The sequence below is a fragment of the Cajanus cajan genome, chromosome 1 (assembly GCF_000230855.2).
Source record: "Cajanus cajan strain Asha chromosome 1, NIPB_CcT2T_4, whole genome shotgun sequence".
NCBI classification, from domain to species: domain Eukaryota; kingdom Viridiplantae; phylum Streptophyta; class Magnoliopsida; order Fabales; family Fabaceae; genus Cajanus; species Cajanus cajan.
This window is the reverse complement of record NC_138517.1, coordinates 90,769,872-90,789,202: the sequence shown is the minus strand read 5'-3', so window position 1 is coordinate 90,789,202 and position 19,331 is coordinate 90,769,872. Positions and strand designations below refer to the sequence as shown.

Below are 19,331 nucleotides of genomic sequence, written 5' to 3'. Positions count from 1 at the left end.
TTTTTATATATATATTTCTTATTTTGTTTACCCAATCATTGTACTTGTGTATCCAAATATAACTAATAAATACCTCCTGATGCCACGTGGCGCGCAGTTTAACACATCCACTACCACTTTCTTTTTCCCTTTTCGTCAAACCAAACATTTTCTTCTTGTCCTGTCTATCCTAAGTCACAATGTTTTCAAATTTTTTATTTTTATGCCCATCTATCTTTTAAGAAAGCAAAAATTTATTCAAATATTTACAACTTATTTAAATATATTTTTATATATAATATATAATTCTATAATAAAAATAGCAAGGAAAAAAAGATACATTATTTTTGTCAACACTTTTTTTTATTAATATGGACTCTCTTTCAAATTCAATTAGAACTCTTCCCACTTTTTCATAATATAATAAAATAATACAGAACACTTTTATTGAATCAATAAATCTATTACTCAAGGTGTCCGAATGCCGCCTAAATATGATATTTTTTTTTTGATAGGCAAATGTTAGTAGTTAGTAATTAGTAGTTATCTCCGCTGGGTCCTAGGGGGACTCGAACCTCCATCCTGCCTTATCCCTCCAGCCCCAGGACCACCTCCTTTTACCACCAGACCACCTTATCACTCCACCTAAATATGATATTTACTTTGTTGAAGAATTAATATGAATTTTTTTTCCTGAATTCAATGTGAACTCTTCTTACTTTTTCATAATATAATATAATAAAATAATACATATAATATAATGTAAACATCTTAACTATAACCAGTTATTTGACCATTGTTCTTGTGGCGGCCAACATTGGATATCAATCCCATGATTTCAAGTTTTCAAACAAAGAGTAAACAATTTGTTAGGCACACTTGTTCTTCATCAAATTTTATTGCACATCCTATTGTAGATAAACTATTACAAAATGCAGATGTTTTTAATTGGCTGGGAAATAATTTATATATCAAAAATGATTTATAAAAATAAGTAAATGAAAACTTATAAAAAAATTGTTAAGTAAAAATAAATAAATGCTTTATAAAAAGTTATAAAAAAAAATGGGTGAATGAAAATTAAAAGTAGAAAAACAAAGTGAAAATTAAGTAGAAATAATGGTATCTAGTTTACGAGAAATAAAAAATAAAACAAAAATTGTTAATAATCATTTTTTTTTATTCAACGTAAGGCTGCTTAATAGATTATATAATTAGGTGTTTTCAACACATGTTAAAGTATAATACAAAAGAATAATATAAAAAAAAATATTTAAATTACTTGATAAATTTTTAGTTTTATATATTATTTAATAAATAATATTAAATTTATTATAATTTCTTTAATATTACTTATTTTAATAAATTTATTAATTATATCGATAAAATTATGATCATAATAATAATAATAATAATATTTTGATATATTTATACTAAAAGTAAATTATAAAAAAATTACTTTCCATATAATTAAAAATATTTAAATAATTTCAAAGTATTAATACTTACAAGTATGCATAGAATATTACTTTTTTCCCTTCATTATTATTAAACAGGTTTCAATTTAACTATCCATTTTATATCCATGGCTGGTATATGTGGATGCAGGTTTTTAATTACTATGCCTAGTAGAGCAAGCAACACCATTACTAGGTAAGGTGTGAATTATATGCTGAGGTTCCGACCATACATCATCTACAAAATTATTATACAAATCAAAATTATAATTAATCTCGTCCATTCGCAAATACTTAACTAGATGTTAGGTATTAGAAGAGTTAGGGGAGTTACCCACCAAAAGTGGCATTGTGGAGAATCAAACTCACACTGAGAGGAAAGGTAATTAAGGTTAGGACGTGATGATTCTACATGCACATGAAGACATATATTACACAATTTATTAGATAGATAAAAAGATAAATAAAAAATGTTTAAATATATTTTTAGTTGATTAATTTTTTTGTTCTTGTAATTTTTTAAAAAATAGTTATTGTAGTTTTTATTTTGGTCATTGTTATTTTTATTATAATCATTGTAATATTTTTTTGTCATTTTAATATGTGAATAAATTGCTTTTAATTTTTACTATATGTTTTTAAAAAGAACTAACTCAAAATGAACGAAATTTTAAAGGGATGAATATATATATATATATATCGTAAAGATTATAATAAAATAACAAAGACAATTTTTTTGAATGATAATTTTTAAAAAATCACTTGTTTGAAATTTGAATAGCTCTTATTTAAATAATATACATTATCAGCTTGAATACGTAGCTCGCGGTCCTTTGAATTGAATGGTTCTTCCGCAATACGCATCACACCCATACTTTGAATGCTATACCAATTTGTTATTTTAAACACCAAGATGCTTGCAACATTAAAACTAAACAAATATATGTTGTTGTTCAAAATCAAAATTTCACACCCTTAATTAGAGAATTTTAATAATATTTAACAAAATAAATTATCTTCAAGTAACTATGGCATGCATGTCCACTGTTGAGTTGTGTATAGAAAGATTACAATTTTTTAACCTATTTTATAGCAAATACTAGTATAAGGTTTTTTGCCGAATATGAGGTCCAGTAGTTCAATTGTTTCAAACAAGTTATAAAAATAAATTATAATATGCTAATGCTTGTAACTTATTTTAGTTAGTTAACGTTGTTTAATTTTATTAATTTCATTTAAAAAAATACTTGATTTCTTAGACTACCAGATATTGAGATCTGAATCAAATGAATAATATTTTAGAGTTTATTTAATTAAATAAAGAAGAAAAAAAATGAATGTGTGTTTGAATTAAGAAAAAGGGCCCAAGGGCAAGAAGGAAAAAAAGGGTTTTTAGGTGCGGTGGTGAAAAAGGGAGCGAGGGTTTTTGTGGTGCATACACCAATGGGGAGCACTGCGGTGGAGAAGACGGAGGCTGAACTCCGCAACGAGATCGATGAGCTTCTTCGCCAACAGCGCGAGGTTCTTTCCCTCTCTATTCTCGCTCTCCACATTTATATTCGATTCTTATTCTCATGTTTCTTAATTTTGTAGATTACGGAGAGGCTTCGAGATCCTCGAGGTCTTCGCAGAGGTGGTGCCTTAGCGCCTCCTGCTCTTCGCACTAACGGCGTTCGCCCACGACCCTTTCTGCGTCCTGTCAGTATTCCTCTCTCTCTCTTTAGGGTTCACTCCCAATTTCTTCTATATGTTTATATATTTCCTCCATTCAGGGAGACAGGAATGATTCTGAAGATCAACCTCCTGCCAAACGTCGACTTTCATCTGCTGTCGTCAGGGTATTGCTACTTGTTTCTTATAATCATTAATTGTTAATGTCTTTGATTACCAAGTTCACTCCCTTTTTTTTTTTCTTTTTTTTTCTATTTGTTGGGTTTTGTCATTTGATTACTCATTGTTGATGATTTCTGGTAAGTGGGGTGGGAGTAGTGGTTCAAAATTTGTATGTGGTGTACATTTTCTGTTAACTCGGAAGCAGAACCCTCTCCCACTGAGGGAAATATATGAATGTGGTTTTAACTTTATCCGTGTTTGGGAATGAAGGTGGATGACGGGGAGATTCCTGAAGATGCTGAAGCAGGAGAGGGTGAAAAGACAAAGGATTCCGCTAGCGAAGGTGTGAATGGGACTGGTGCATTGGTCCAGAGTGATAGGAACCCTTTAAATTCTCACCAAACTGGATGGTCTAAGAGAGATAGCAATCCAAGAACTTTAAAGGTGGTAAACATAATTCTGTTACCTTCTTGTTGATTGTTGGTTTAAAGTTGTATATATTCTGACACTTTAACGTGTTATGCATGTCAGCCTTCTGACATTCCTCCTACGGAACATGTTCCAAGGGTAATGCCAAAGAATGATGATCCAAGTTTGGTTAATAGGAACAAGAGAATGTTGGGCCAGCTTTTGGGAACTCTGGAGGTATGTTTAGATTAGTTACTTGTTTTTTAACAAATCTCTAGTGCTATATACTATAAGCTCGATTCAGTAGTTTATTTGTAGTGTTCATTTAAATTCGTTCTATCTATCTGTTTCTCTCAATAATTGCTTTTCATCTTGAATTTTCTGTCTGACATTGTTTTCAGTGTCAATTGTTCTTATAAGTGTTTCTCCCTTAAGTAGTATGCAGGTTTCTTAATCATCAATGCTATGGTTGTTATTTCTATATTTTAATATATGTCTTGTATTCTGAATTGTTCCAGAAATTCAGAAAGGAAGACATGCAACTCTCGGGAACAGAGGCATATATGCGAAGATCTAATTCCTTGCAAAGAGTAAGTTCATGTTCACTTTTATATGAAGATGTAGATTGTGAACTATACCTCTCAGTAAATTTATAAATGGGCAGTATCTTTACTAATATCAATATGTTATAACTTTTATAAAGACTTGCTGAAACTTTTTTGATGAATGCATTATTTTTAGATCTTTTTGTTTTGTAGAAATACTCATTTGACTTGTTCCTAGTAGGTTTATTATGCTATATGTAGTGGGACTTGTTAATATAAGGCATATGATGCATTTCCATCTTTTATTAAGTCAGACCCTTGCATCGGTAGCTAGAGCATATCTAAATGTGATCCCATGTAAATCATTTTTAAACAAAGCATTATATTCTTATATCTCTATTTCTGTCATATGCATGATATTTCAGCGGATATTGCCCTTGCCTCCCCAGATTATTGGGCCCAATTATTGGCATAGTATCTACTGCCGTTTTGGCTATCAAAGTTAGCAATTAATGAATGTATATAATATTCAGATGACTGGTGGTTGGGATTATACATGCTATTCAATTGAATGGACAAGTTTTATATGGTCCAAAGTCCCAAAAAGGTTGTTTACAAGTTCTTTTAGTGGGTAAGACATACATTTTTATGACTGACATTTATACCCCCTAAAAGGTAGCTAGTGTTATATATTAATTTTAGTGCCAATCTGGTTGGACAAGGTTAAAGTTAATACAATAATGACTAGATTAGTGTGCAATGTGCCAAGTTAAAATTGGACTTTTTCATTGCAATATCCTCTGTCTGTTATGATGCTTGTAAGTTTTTTGAGCAACTACTTGTTGAGCACTGTATTTGGTTTCCATTTTCTCTTCTCTCTCTCTCTCTCATCCTCACTTCATAATAATCTTGAACTGGTTGAAATTATTTCCTAGGCTGAGCAAAGGGCACGTGAAGAAAGTGAAAGGCTTAGGAAAGAAGAGCGTGAACAGATTGCTGAAAAACGAAGGAGAGATTTGGTTGGCTTTCAATAACTAATCTCTTTTTACTATTCATATGGACAACAAAGTTCCATTTTGATCCTCATTATTTATATTATGTTGATATATTTTTTCCCATGTTCTCATCAGACTCTTAGGGCTCGTGTGGCTGCTAAAACAGAAGAGAAGAAACTGGAGCTGCTGTTTCTTCGGTGGAGTGAGCATCATAAAAGACTAAGCAATTTTATAAGGTAACCTAATGATGCAAGAGTCTGTAGTTTGTCCATTCAATGTCTGGACATCTATTATATTTGACATGAATTCATGCTATGCTTTGCAGGTTATTTTTAATTTTGGTCCAAAAGTCTCCATATTCACATTTTATTCAGACGAAGATAAGTTTCTGTTCATGTGCATTGTTGTGTTGAAGCAACTTGATGACTGGATGTTTCCTGCTAATTGCAGGATATTAGGTAGACATGTGAATGTTTTTCTTTAAACTTTTTGGGCTCTTCTCTGATTGAATGTGGCATGTGTATGTTTGCAGGACTAAAGCAGAGCCTCCAATCTACTATTTGCCTAACAAGCCCTTGGATGAAGATCCTACATCACTCGAGAAGCGCAAAGAGGAGGTTGTCAAACTAGACATTTTATTTCTTTTGTTCTTCATCTTATAACATCATTTTGACCACTATGGATACCCATCCATGATTGGCCAATTAAATCTCAAATATAGATGTTTTCCTTGCTACATGGATGTTTATGAGTGCATACTCACTATCACACTAGATTCAAGATTATGGTTTTTTAAAATGTATCTTATATTTTCTGTGTAATATCCATAACTTTTCACTTTGCAGGCTTTCCTAGAATGGAAAAATGCAAGAAGAGAGGAAGTGTCTGAGTATCAGAAACAGATTGGAGAGCAGTATCTTGCCAATGTTGAGAAGGAATTGGACAGATGGCAGAATGCAAGGAATGCAAGGAAAGTTAACAATGACCAGAATTTACAGGAGACCATGGACAAAGAGTTGGATACTCATAGGCTGGAGCATGGTCCGAAGAAAAGAAAGATCCCTGGCGGAAACAATGAAGAGGATGATGATGTAGAAGATATAAATGTGGGAGAGGATGACATGATGGATGATGAATTAGATGATGATTCTGGAAGGAGGATTGATGAAACAACTAAGACGGAAGCAGGTAACGCCAGTGCAGATCATGCGGCTGATCCCGAAAATGTGGAGGGGAAGTGATCGCCCGAAGGACACAATTTTCAATAGTTCTGAGAGTTAATGTCTTGTAGTTTATCCCTTGCTATTCTAAGCTTTACGTATTCGGACTTGTAGCCTTTTGTATTTTGTGTTAAGATGAACTTTCTTCACTTATTCTTTGTATTGCCGCCCTTTGGAGATTCAGATTAATGCACAGTATGTTTGTTGGATTTTTGCCCTTAACGAGCTAACATAGCATGCATTCATTTTATTTCAATTTACGTGAGTTTTCATCCGGCATTTAATTTTCCAGGGGGCAAAACAATAAAATTAGAGATGAGAAAAATTATTTGTTAAGGGTAACTTTTTCCACCAGTTGAATTATGGGTATTGACCTCGATAAGTATCTGCAAATAATTGCTAGGTAATAGGCATGGGTAGTATATCCTAAACCCTAAATGTTGGAACCCAAAAATGTTGTAGTATTAATGGGTGATGGTTTGATGATACAAGAAAGAAGTTCAGTAAAAGCAACGGGAAAATGCGATTAAGTGAGGTTTATTTGAGTTGTGTTATAAATGTCCTGGTTAAACTTATTAACGTTAGAGGAGAAATTTTAATTTTAAAATCTTGCTTGATCAAATTTTTCACTCTCGATATTTCTAGATGTTTCATATAAGAACCTTTTTAAATAAGAATTATTACTATTGTTTCAATGATTTCTATGACGTGGTCAACGAGAATTACTTATTGAAAATAGACAAATGAATAAAATAACAATAATCACAGATACAATTCTCGGTCAATAGGAACAAAATGTAATGTGTTTATGTAATTGTTAATCAAAAAACATCTTCTATGACTCAAGGGTGACTACCTTACAAGAAAGATTAGCAATGGGTTGTATTATTGTAGTAGTTGAAATATCGAATTCTCTAGTTACATTATAATACATTACCCTTTGTATAGGAGTAACTTTAGTTGAATATTTTATATACCATGAACGTCACACTTTAATCATTTACGATAATTCCTCCAATCAAGCACAAACTTATCATCAAATGTCTTTTCTATTATAAAGACTGATTGACTGTGAAGTTTATCTAAAAAAAATTTTGGTTGTGAGGCTTATTTGAGTTGTGTTATAAATGTCTTGGTTAAACCTATTAACGTTAGAGGAGAAATTTCAACTTTAAAATCTTGCTTAATCAAATCTCTCACTCTTGGTATTATTTCTAAATGTTTCGTACAAGAACATTTTCAAAGAGTAATTTTAAAGAGTTATTCCAAGAGTAATTTTGATCCTCCATTAAAATCATGTACATTTATCAACTAATAACTTTTATTATGTGAGGAGAGATTCAAGTATTTTAAAATTGATTTATTAAAATTATATATATTCCATTCAATAACTTTTTATATATTAAATTTTATTAATTAAATTCTTGAATATTTTTTTGGACATTTATGAAATGATTACGAGCATTAAATTTCACATAAATTGGCCATTTATAGTTATGTTATTGAGAAAATAATCTATACACTTATAAAGAAATTCTATATCGTCTTTCCCGATCATATGTAGGGAGATTTATTGAGTTTGACAGTAATTGTTTTAAAAGTTATGCTATGTTGATGATTAAGAATAAAACTTTAACATTTTTTTAGTGTTACTGAACGTATAAAAAACACAAGACTACAAACGAATTCTTTGAACCTTTTACATTTACAATATATAGTCATTAACTCTAGCTATTTAACAACTAACATTGACTTATATTTTAAAAAATTTATACGCTAATTAAATTTATTTTATGTAGTATCAAATAAATTTAAAATTTTATAAATTACTATATACTTTTAATTCTATAGTGAAAATAATAAAATTCAAAATACATAAAAAGTTATAGAAAAGAGGAAGTTACTCCCATAATTAATAAGTTGATCCCCTCTCTTTATGTATAATAAATTTAATCTAATCATTATGTAATGTTATAATTTAAAGGGTCTTTAATTTTTTTTAGTTAAGATGTTATGTTTTTAATTAATATTTTTTTTGTAGTCAATTTTGAAGCTACAATAATATGTTTGTCTTTCTAGTTTATAAAAAATAAAAAATACATCAAATAAAGAATATATTGTATTGAATAAAATGTCAATAACGAGTCGGGTGTGAGTATACAAGACTAATGTACTATAGTTACTGTTCATATATCTAAATATAAGTCTGGATGTTTTTATAAGTGGATATGGATGCATATTGCAGAACTTGATATAACAATTTTCTATAACATTTATAATATGTCTCTATATCTAATTAGTTAATTTATCTTTCATCATTAATCCCTCTTCATATCTTTCTATTTCTCTCTTTAATTATAAAATAATATATTTGCTTAAAAAAGTTATACAAATTTTTGATGATGTAAACCAAATTGCCTTAAGAAAGAAGGCATTGATTATTCTGGTAGCGTATAGTACCTTTCCATTTGGATGTCAATGATACAAAATAAACTCAAGTAGAATGCAGAAACAGAAACCATTATTTGGATAGTTTCCGAGAAAGCGAGGAGCAGCATTGCTTTTAAAACCTTAGGTAGAAAAAGAGAACTTTCCAACGAGCAAAGCAAACATGGAGAAAAAGATTCCCAGAGACTTCTTTTCCAACCATCTAGTTTCAAATAAAGCAAACCAAACCTGTAACAACTTGTCGTTTAATACTCGTTTTTTCTGTTATATTAATTATGTTATGTAATGTCCTATCATTGTATGTGTTTAAGCATTCATGTCAATATACCATGGCTAATTCCTAGCTTTTGGACTTTACAATGTTTAGCTTTAGGGCATTACTTACACGTACTTATCACTTTTCTAGATAATTAATTAAACTCTTCATCGAACCAATCTTTTACTCCTTTCCTCAATTCTTCATCACTTTTTTGGGTTGCACTTATAGACATTATTTTCACTCTCATGTGACGCCAACCTTTAGTTTCTGGTTAATTAGTTCAAGTGCATGAACCAACGCAGTGGGATCGATATCAATCGTTCCTTCTTTTTTTTTCTTCTTCTTTTTTGAGATGAGAAAGAACAGAAGAAAAGGTTTTGCTTAAAAGTTGCTACATTTTTTGTTGACTTTAACATTTTAGGTTATGTTTCATTACCCGTATAGGCATTGTGTGAGAGAAAGCTTAAACAAAATTTGCGTTAGCCAAACATCGGTTAAGCTTTATTCTAACGAAAAATAAAGCACACGCTTTAATGTTTCACTTCTAGATATAAATTGAGTTTTTTTTGTTTGCCCCCCATATTCTTAGTCTTAATCATCTTTAATAAAGATTTAATGACCTTATCTTTTTTCTTCACATGTCAATTCTCGCTCAATGGGTCATCATCATAATAGAAACATTCCTCTTTCAATCATAATAACAATCCTTATTTGTTTGAACACCATGAAAAGAAAAAAAAAAAAAAAAGGCGAGGGCGAATAGGGAAAAATGAATATCTTCATGTTGTAGGTTTTTCTTAGTGGGAAAGAAAGGTGTTGTGATGTGGTTGGTGCCTGTTTCAAAAGTCCTGGCTAGATGGCTTTAATTAATTGAATTATGTGTCATAATGTGACCAAATTGGGATAACTTTGAGCTATGATCAGATATTTACGAAACGTGATATAATCAAACTGATGTTGATCAATAACCAAGCTAACCCAGTACTTTAGTCCAAATGATGGTATTTTCTCACATTTTACATACATATAAAAAAAACGATATATTTAGGGTTTCCATGTTAATTAAGTAGTTAAATGTGCTAACTGCTAAGCCTAAATGTGCGTTGCAGTGTTGGTACTGTAATTCATGTTTTGAATATTTTATTCTAAAAGAAAATTAATAGAAAAAATTAGTTTAAACTCAAAATCAATTCCATATCACTATTAATTTTGTTAACAAAAAATATAAACATGAAAAATTTATCTAGAATCATCTTAACTAATATTTAACGTATTTATGAGTAATTGAAAACTACAAAGTTTGAATGAGATGTGATGTAGGCCCTGTAGAGTATAAAATAAAATATGCTGTAAACTGTAAAGACTAATGAGAGAGAAGCTCAAAACCTAACACGTCCACTTCCTAGTTCCTAGGAAGGAGCCTTAGCTTTCTCGTTTGCTATATTTTCCTACACGAGTGAATCAAATTAGATTCTTTTTATAGGAAATATATAATATGTCATTTATGAAAATTTTACAAGTTTTTAAATGATTATTAAAAAATATTACATCTCTTGTATAAAAGTAACATTTTTTTTAAATCAAACACATCACCTATGAAAGCGTCTATGAATCCGTTACTAACCATTAGATTAATGTGTGCTTGGAAAACTATAAAAAACAAAATATTTTAATAATTAATTGCATACAATCAATTATTTTTTATAATTAATTATGATCTGATTGAATTTTTATTTGAATAAATTTGATGAAAAATGATTTTGAAATATTTAATTTCATTTGGATACAATAAATAATTAATTTTTATGTGGTAAATCATATTTAAAAGAACTAAATCCTATCAGTTCGTGTGAAGTGATGGGGTGTGCATATTCTCTTTTAATGACAAGTAATCCTAATCGTTGGAGTCTCTTGATGAAGGAGATGACTCGTCTAAAAAATTATCCATTACTCGTCATTAAGAGTTTGCTTGAAAAAATTATAAAAAATAAATTATTTTAATAATCAATTATATGTATAATATAGTTAATTATAATCTAAATTGATTTTTATTTGAATAAATTTTATTAAAAAAATTGAGATATTTAATTTTATTTTATCTAATTTAAATAAAATTATCTCAAATAAAAATAATATGTATTCGATATATATATAAACATTTCCTAAAGACGCACACATATGACATAGCCTAAAGATGCACACCCCCAAGCCATTACATCCGAAGAAGGCACCATGACCTAGTCTCTTGATTTCTATAGAATTGCCTTTTTACCATTTCAGCCAACACATCTAATAATTAATTACTGTCCAAATCAAATGGTACAGTTCCTTCAGACTGCAAATTTGTCCACTGTTTCTCATCAGGCTCCACCAAGTTTCTTTGCCACCATAAAAATACAAGAAGATACTCTTTAGCCTCATTCAACACACGATCTCTTCAAAATCATGGGAAGAGCATAATTTCTCATTTTCTGTGCCCTCTTTCAACATTAATTCTATGCTCTACAATTTGTTGTTTGATAATTAATTTATCGCTATTTCATAATAAATGCATGCTGTGGATAAGGTATTGCAAAGGCAAAAAGGACCTATATGGCTATATCTGCCATTTCATTTTCGGATTCACCTTAATTCTTGCCACGAGAAGCATTAAACCACCCATTTCATATATCCACATGCTTCAGTTTTATTTGATTCTATGGTCAAAGAAAATTTGAACCGATTAAAATATATAGTCGTACATGAAATTCATTGATTTAGATAATTTAACCAAAACATTATATGATAGATATAAGTAAAAAGAAAATAATTCTGTAACAAAAAAAAAAGAGAGAGAGAGAGTAAATAATTTAAAGGGAAGTTGTTGGCCTAAAGTATGAATAATATTGCTTTGTAATCCACAATGGACTAGGCCAATAATTTGTCAATCTTAAGTAAAATACATTGCAGGGTAGCCCACATTTAGCACAACTAGTAATTAATTAAGTTAAATGTATCAATCAATCTCAAATTGATATCCCTAAGTGGTAATGGTTGGAATCTCACTTGATATACTCTCTGAACAAGCTATTGTTTTATTAGAGGTAAACGAGAGTGACATCTTATGTTTGCTCCATGTAGATAACAATGCCAACAAAAGTCAATACTATAGAAACTAATACATTGAAATAAATTTTAGTGTCAATTTTTTTAATAATCTTTTTCAAAAACAATTAAGTATACACATAAATCATATAAAACACAAAAAATTTAATGTTAATTATATAATAACACTTAAAATTAATATTTAATTATATAGTAACTATTGAATTCAGATTTTATCAGAATAAGGATTTTATTAATATCAATACAAATAGCTATTCTTTTATTGAACATATAAATAATCATGAGTTTTTTGAGCCCTTAAGAACTTTTATTTCTTAAAAAGAAAAATAGCATAACACAACAAATTTAAATAAAATGTATATTTTGACATAAAAATATTTTCAAGAAAATTAGCCGTGGGGAGTTCAAATATTTGTGGATTTGTTGTGGATTTGAAGAGGAAGAACGAGATTTAAAACATTTTGAATATAATATCTAAAAAAATAAATCTTTACTTAAATTTAAATTTTTAAAATTATAACGATAAAAAATATAAATTATTTTAAAAATTCTTCGAAATTACTTCTCTCTAATATCAGAATTCCTTTCCCCGTCTTTTCTCTTATTTGAACCAAACATTCTCTTAGGTAAAAAGAAACCAATTCTCTTAAAGTAACGATAATAATCTAGATGTTTGTTGCAAAATTTAAGAAATTAAAAAACCTTATTTATTTGTAGTATTCACAATAGCTAATAATTTACGCAAGTTCTTAAGTTTTTTTTTTGTTATTATACGAAAAAATATTGTTAAGGTATTGTAAAAGTTTTGGGACAGAGATGGAGTTTTGCACTCCATGTTTTATTGAAGATTTTTCTATTATTTGTTTTAATTTTATAAAGATCACAAGTATTTGATTCACCTACATATTTAAATTTGAGACCGTTAGTTAAATTATAATAATGTCATATTAATTGATCTAGATGGTAATTTATTGAAGGTTACGAAGAAGAAAAAAGTGTGTAATTTTTAATGTTTTCTTTTAATGTTGAATGTGGTATTTATTTTTTAAGAATATTAAGGTTAATTAGCAGTCTTACGTTCAAAAGAGTGAAAGAATGATAAGATTATAAATGAGTATAGACTAAGAACTTTAATGGAATGATCAAAATACCAAATTCTTCATCAAACTTGTTGTTAGGAACGCATAGCATTAGCAGGCCGAATCTGTGAGACACCCCATTGTAACATTATAGCCCAAATTGTTGGACCCAAAGTTGTGTCGTGCAGCGGACTCGAACATCTTCCCATACTGACAAAAACCGGAAGTGAGAAAGAAAGAACATGTCCCGCAAAAACATGGAGTCAAAGCCATAGAACTGGGTGAAGAGCCCCTTTTGTCTACCATCTTCCATTGCAATGTTCCTCCGCACCGTTTCAACTTTCCATTTCATATTCATCCCCACTCACTTCACCACCAAACGTCCATTCTTACTTTGAAAATATTTTTTATATTCACAATTTGTTAAGTAGGCAGATGCACTTTAAAAATTGTACGTAAAATTTGACTTATACACCAAATTATTATATAATAATAATATTTTTTATTAACATAATAATAATATAAAAGTATGTTTTATAGAAATTAGTATTATAACTTTAATTTCCGGATATAATAATTGATTTTAAAACAAAAGATTAGTGTTATTCTCGAGAATATACCTTGTGAGAGAAAGAACACAATCTTAACATGACAGATATCACAGTGCCGCCGACGAATATCTGAACTAAAATAATACTCAGAAAATCCAGTTTGACAGCAATAAGAAATTACCCAATGAAGATTGTAATCTAATTTTTTCATATCGTTTACTTACATATTTTTTTTCATTTGATTCACGTCAAGAACACAATTAGTAGTGTCTTTACTTTACTAGCTATAGCAGCTGAAATTTACATTATGACAACTAATTTTGTATATCTTTGTTTATCCAATGGGTTGGGATTCAAATCTAGTGTGTTAAAAATATTGTTAGATGTGAATTATGTTTATAAAAAAAATAAAATATATAATTATTTGGAATGATATAAATAAAGACATAATAGGATTAGGAGGTTTAATTATTATTATTATTGAAGTGTTAAATAAAATTGGTAGTTTGCAAAGCAATAAGAGATGAGGGAAAAGTGATGGTGAGTCTCTCTCTCATGTGTGATATATAGAAATAGAGTGACAGGAAAAGAAGAAGAAAGGCATCCGGAGAGAGAGGGAGAATGACGCGAGCAAACGAAGCACATGGAAACGGCGAGCGAAGACAATGGGCAGCAGCAGAAGCAGCAGGAGGGACAGGACATTCAGCGACTTCAAACGGTTACCGACACTACCAAGCAAGGACGCCGTCACGGTCGTCCTCGTCAGCATCATTCAAAGGATGCTGCTGCTGCCTCTTCCTTCTGTTCTCGTTCCTAGCGCTTCTAGTGCTGGCAGTGGTGCTTGTGATAATCCTGGCGGTGAAGCCCAAGAAGCCGCAGTTCGATCTGGAGCAGGTGGGGGTGCAGTACATGGGCATCACACCCAATCCCCCCTCCACCGCCTCCCTCTCCCTCACCATACGCCTCCTCTTCTCCGCCGTCAACCCCAACAAGGTCGGCATCAAGTACGGCCAGTCCAGCTTCACCGTCATGTACCGCGGCATCCCCCTCGGCAGGGCCTCCGTCCCCGGCTTCTTCCAGCAGGCCCACAGCACCAGACAGGTCATCGCCACCATCTCCGTCGATCGCGTCAATCTCCTCCAGGCCGACGCCTCCGACCTCATCCGCGACGCCTCCCTCAACGACCGCGTCGACCTCCGCGTCCTCGGCGACGTCGCCGCCAAGATCCGCGTCATCAACTTCGATTCTCCCGGCGTTCAGGTCAATCTCACATTTCCAATTTTCCTTACTAATTAATTTTACCTAATTTCTCCTTTCTTTCTTATCTTCAATTAACCCAATTCCACTACCCTCTCTCGCACTCTGCTTTTTCTTTACTTCTTTTCTTTTTTGTTCTTTCCTGCTAACGTGCGCCGCTGAGGACACTACTCTACTCTACTCTACTACTCCAAGTCCAACTACTGTACCACGTTGTCTTGGATAACCTGCGCCGAAAGCTATTTTGTTTTAATATAAATTATACTAATATTTTAAGACTTTATTGTTTTCTTTTTCTACGAATTTTATCTTGAACAAGATACATTACATTACTGTGACTGAAAATACCCTTGGCCTTGGGTGCATTTTTTCTTTTGTTTTGGGGTTGTGCTGCAGCCTGCAGCACCGCTGGATCACATTCACTTATTTTTGGATACATCTTTCGGGGATGTTCCTTTCCACTTTTGTGTTTCGCTTGCTTCCATTTGGTTTTTCGTTTTTATTTTTTATTCCTCTCTCATTGTGTGCGTTTGTGAAAGGGATTTCTTCCGTGTGTGTGGGTCGTTTTTTTAGGTCTTTCTCTTGTTTTTCTTTTCTTTTTTTTTTTAGCTTTTATAGGCTTTCCATTCGTTTCCTATGAGTCGTGTTATTTGGCAGGTTATTGATAAATATATATCATATTCCTTTTCACTGTGGATTATTAAAATTACGGTTTTACTCACATTTGACTATAGATTGTTTTAAGTATCTGAAAGGGATAACTTTAAATATAATAATTAAAAATTACTACACTTGTGTGTCAAAATCACTCTTATTTCTGAAATTATTAACTACGAGTCCATGAAATTGTATTGGGGCATCACTTTTTCTTATCTTGCCCTTAATTATAGGTTTCTGTTAACTGCTTTATTTCACGCTCTTTTATGCGTTTGTCTAGATACCATGGCTAGACATTCCAGTAGCCGCAGTGCTGTTGTGTGATGGTAGAGTTTTTTCTTACCTTGATTGCTGCACTTTCTCTGTTTTCTGGGGCATAGCAAAGGAGAAATCCTTAATTTCGAGGACTCGCATTTTGTTTTTCTAAAAATAATGCTGTACTTAAATAGGAGTGTGATGGGAATTAGGAATATAAAAACTGGAATTTGGGGGTTAGCAGTAGCACTCAACTTTAGCTACTAACGAATGATTAGAAAGTGCCAAGAAAATGATAAAATTGCTAGGTCCCACCATAGTTGAATCAGGTCATGGGATTCGTAGTCCAGGGCACCAACTACTAGACGACGGTGTCAACACCAGCTGAAGCCCAATAATGTTCATTATAGTGTTTGTCCTTAATGCCAAACAAATTTGCTTAAAAAAAAAAAAAAAAAAAAAAAAAAACTTAAGGAGGAGGACTGACTTTAGTGTGAGGCTTGTTTGTCAGATTAACTAACTATGCAAGTTTTGATATGCTCTTGTCGTTTAACTTTACGATTCAAAGTTCCAATATAGATCAAAAACGAAGTTTACGTATTTCAATCGCTACCGCCACATTATTTTTCTTTCGAGGCCAAAAAAAGTCTTTATCATGTGACTATGCTGTTTGTGCGGCACATGGGTGCGAATGGAATCATTATTCCGTGTTCACATTCTGCTAGTGTGAACATTTTAACTCCCTCCCTTGTTTTTTTTGTACTGTAAGCAATAGAACTGTGTTGTGGTCCTCGTATAATTACTCCAACTTCCTATTACGTTATGTTTATCTCCCTTACGTTATAGTAACAAGATTTTCGTTAACCTGTTTTACTTTTAGCAATAGATTAACGACATGAACTCAATTACACAGGTTTCGGTGGATTGTGCAATAGTGATCAGTCCAAGAAAGCAATCCCTGACTTACAAGCAGTGTGGGTTTGATGGATTGAGTGTTTGATGATATCATTCTTGTTGGCAGTATCAATGTCCTTATATTCCACTCATTTTCTCACTTGACTCTCGTTTCTTCGACTAATTTAAGGAAGAAACGAGGAGCGAAAGGAGTGAGAGAAATTTGGGTGGGGTTGTTAGACGGAATTTAGAATGCTTATTGGAGGAGTTACGACAAATTGATAAACTGCAAAGTCGAGGAAAAAGGTTTTGCAAAGGATATGAAATTAGGGAATTTAACATTTTCTCAAAGAGTTTTGCAGAAATTTTTTGAATAGGTTACTTCACTTGGAAGACAAAACTCTGCGGAACAACGTGTAAACTGTAAAGTACATCCGATGAGTGGGTGAGGTATCCTGATGGGTTTTTCTTAATTTGTTCGTTCTCTCCTCTTTCCAACCTTTTTCTCCCTCAGCTTTATTTTGCTTTTGAAAAGTGCATGAGAAGTTTTGCTCATTTCATCATTTGATTATTGAAATTTCATGTAAGTAGATCTGTTACATGTGAATTATTTTTAAATTTTCGGCTCTAAAATTTAAATTGAACACGAAGCGCCCTTTTGAGGAAACTAAACAATTCTTGATTAACGTGCTGTCTTCCATTCGTGGATTTTGGGATATTATACCAGAGTGCATCAGCATATAAATACTTCTATTTTGGTTAGCATTTCAACAATTACAATTATGAGATACTGGATAATAGTATAGTAATAGAAATTTAATGTTACCCTCATAAATGCAAGGATTTTGGTATACTGTAGTTCATTTTTTAGTCATTAGTTGTATGAATTCTTATTTAATGAAGTTATGTCATCTCTTTTTGTTACATTTAGTAGGGAAATTTTCATTTACTATAATATACTAGTACATAACCAATGAAATTTATGTTTTCCATTTATATTTAAAACCATAGTTATTTAAAATATTAAATCAGGATTATTTTTTTAAACGCACGATAATTATTTCCCGTCGAATCCATTTCAAATCCAAATTCCCTTCTCTTCTCAATGTTGTTCATACCCGTGTTATAGTTTGCCCTTTGTTATTCAATTTAATTGAACAAAGAAAATAAGAGATCAAGACAGGTTAACTGAATTCGATTTCAATCAAGGTAATATTTGATACTATTTTTAACTCAACTTATTAATTACAATTGGTAAATTTTATGAATGAATATGTTCCAACGTTTAATATTTAAATTATTTTTCAAAAAATGATAGAATATAAAAAGCGACACATAAAAAAAATGGAATATGGCTTTCCTATAAAAAAAATTTAACAATTTAACATTGAGTATTGATTTAACAATTTAACATTGTACTAACACAGACGACCGAATTCTACCTTAAATTTCAGTATCCATTTCCATTGCATCCACCTAGAATAGTTTTAGAGCTGAACATTCTAATTATTCTTTGGAGATAAGAACTCAACAATACATCCGAGATACATTTTAATTGAGGACGAATTTAGGATTTTTTGGAGCGATACCTTAAAAAATAAATGCGTAAATTCACTAGTTGTTTTTATAGACATTGTAATTTTTTTCAAAATGCAAGATAAAAACAACCATTTGGCATTATAGTTTTGTTTCTAAATTAATTTTCAAAAAATGCTTAAAATAAAATAATTTTGTTAAAATCAGTTTTAACAATTAAAAATAATTTTTATTAAATCATAAACATTAAAACCATTTAATTTAATATTTTTTGCTTTTATTTTCAAAAGCTTTATATTTAGAGTTAATATTAATAAAATTGAACCTACGTTGGATGTTTTGGGAGTGAGGCTCTTAGAAAGGATAATAATAATACGCAGTACGTGTATGATGTATGAACAAAATTGGGTTGGGCTGGTGGGCCTCACATACACGCACTTAATTGGGCTGGACCCAAAAAAAAGAGCACACACACACTTTCGGACAGTCACACTAACTAAATGTTGGCAGATGATAAACACACTTCCACCCTCATATAAATACACCCCCTTTTTTAAAAAATATATATGAAATATCTAAATTACCCTTAAAAAAAATATTTTTTCTAAATTTACACCTCTCTTCCCTGCACCCCCACACCCCACACCTCACACCACACACCCCCTCCTTCCTAAAGCCTCTTTGAAATCAGCTATTCAGTCGCTGACAAGAGCGGTAGAATAGAACCTTGTGATGGGATAGATTGAAGCAGTAATTGGTAACCCAAAATTCTCATCCCAAATTAAAAAAAAAAAAACGAAAAGAAAAGGGGGTTGTTCCGAGTTCCTAGTTCCCAAAAACAAGAGCAGAGGGG

The 19,331-nt window shown here is 31.3% G+C and overlaps 2 protein-coding genes across 2 annotated transcripts; both read left to right on the top strand.

Moving 5' to 3' along the window:
- Window positions 1-2,795: 2,795 nt before the first annotated feature.
- LOC109803115 (protein-protein interaction regulator family protein) lies at window positions 2,796-6,646 on the top strand. Its single transcript, XM_020364565.3, has 10 exons — window positions 2,796-2,957; window positions 3,030-3,134; window positions 3,209-3,274; window positions 3,540-3,713; window positions 3,801-3,914; window positions 4,196-4,267; window positions 5,158-5,241; window positions 5,353-5,453; window positions 5,750-5,834; window positions 6,063-6,646. Exons 1-10 carry the CDS (start codon window positions 2,880-2,882, stop codon window positions 6,456-6,458), a joined length of 1,275 nt encoding a protein of 424 aa, XP_020220154.1. The 5' UTR covers window positions 2,796-2,879; the 3' UTR covers window positions 6,459-6,646.
- Window positions 6,647-14,039: 7,393 nt separating this feature from the next.
- Window positions 14,040-19,290, top strand: LOC109803131 (Late embryogenesis abundant (LEA) hydroxyproline-rich glycoprotein family). Its single transcript, XM_020364579.3, has 2 exons — window positions 14,040-15,139; window positions 16,962-19,290. The coding sequence occupies exons 1-2, from the start codon at window positions 14,501-14,503 to the stop codon at window positions 17,046-17,048; spliced, it is 726 nt and encodes a 241-aa protein (XP_020220168.1). The 5' UTR covers window positions 14,040-14,500; the 3' UTR covers window positions 17,049-19,290.
- Window positions 19,291-19,331: the final 41 nt, after the last annotated feature.

Bases quoted from the DNA above. Each gene is read 5' to 3' on its own strand.
- LOC109803115 (XM_020364565.3), top strand. From the start codon at position 2,880: ATGGGGAGCACTGCGGTGGAGAAGACGGAGGCTGAACTCCGCAACGAG. The intron at 3,714-3,800 runs GTGGTAAACATA...TATGCATGTCAG, and splicing joins GCAATCCAAGAACTTTAAAG to CCTTCTGACATTCCTCCTAC. The intron at 5,242-5,352 runs GTTGGCTTTCAA...TGTTCTCATCAG, and splicing joins AAAAACGAAGGAGAGATTTG to ACTCTTAGGGCTCGTGTGGC.
- LOC109803131 (XM_020364579.3), top strand. From the start codon at position 14,501: ATGACGCGAGCAAACGAAGCACATGGAAACGGCGAGCGAAGACAATGG. The intron at 15,140-16,961 runs GTCAATCTCACA...TCAATTACACAG, and splicing joins TCGATTCTCCCGGCGTTCAG to GTTTCGGTGGATTGTGCAAT.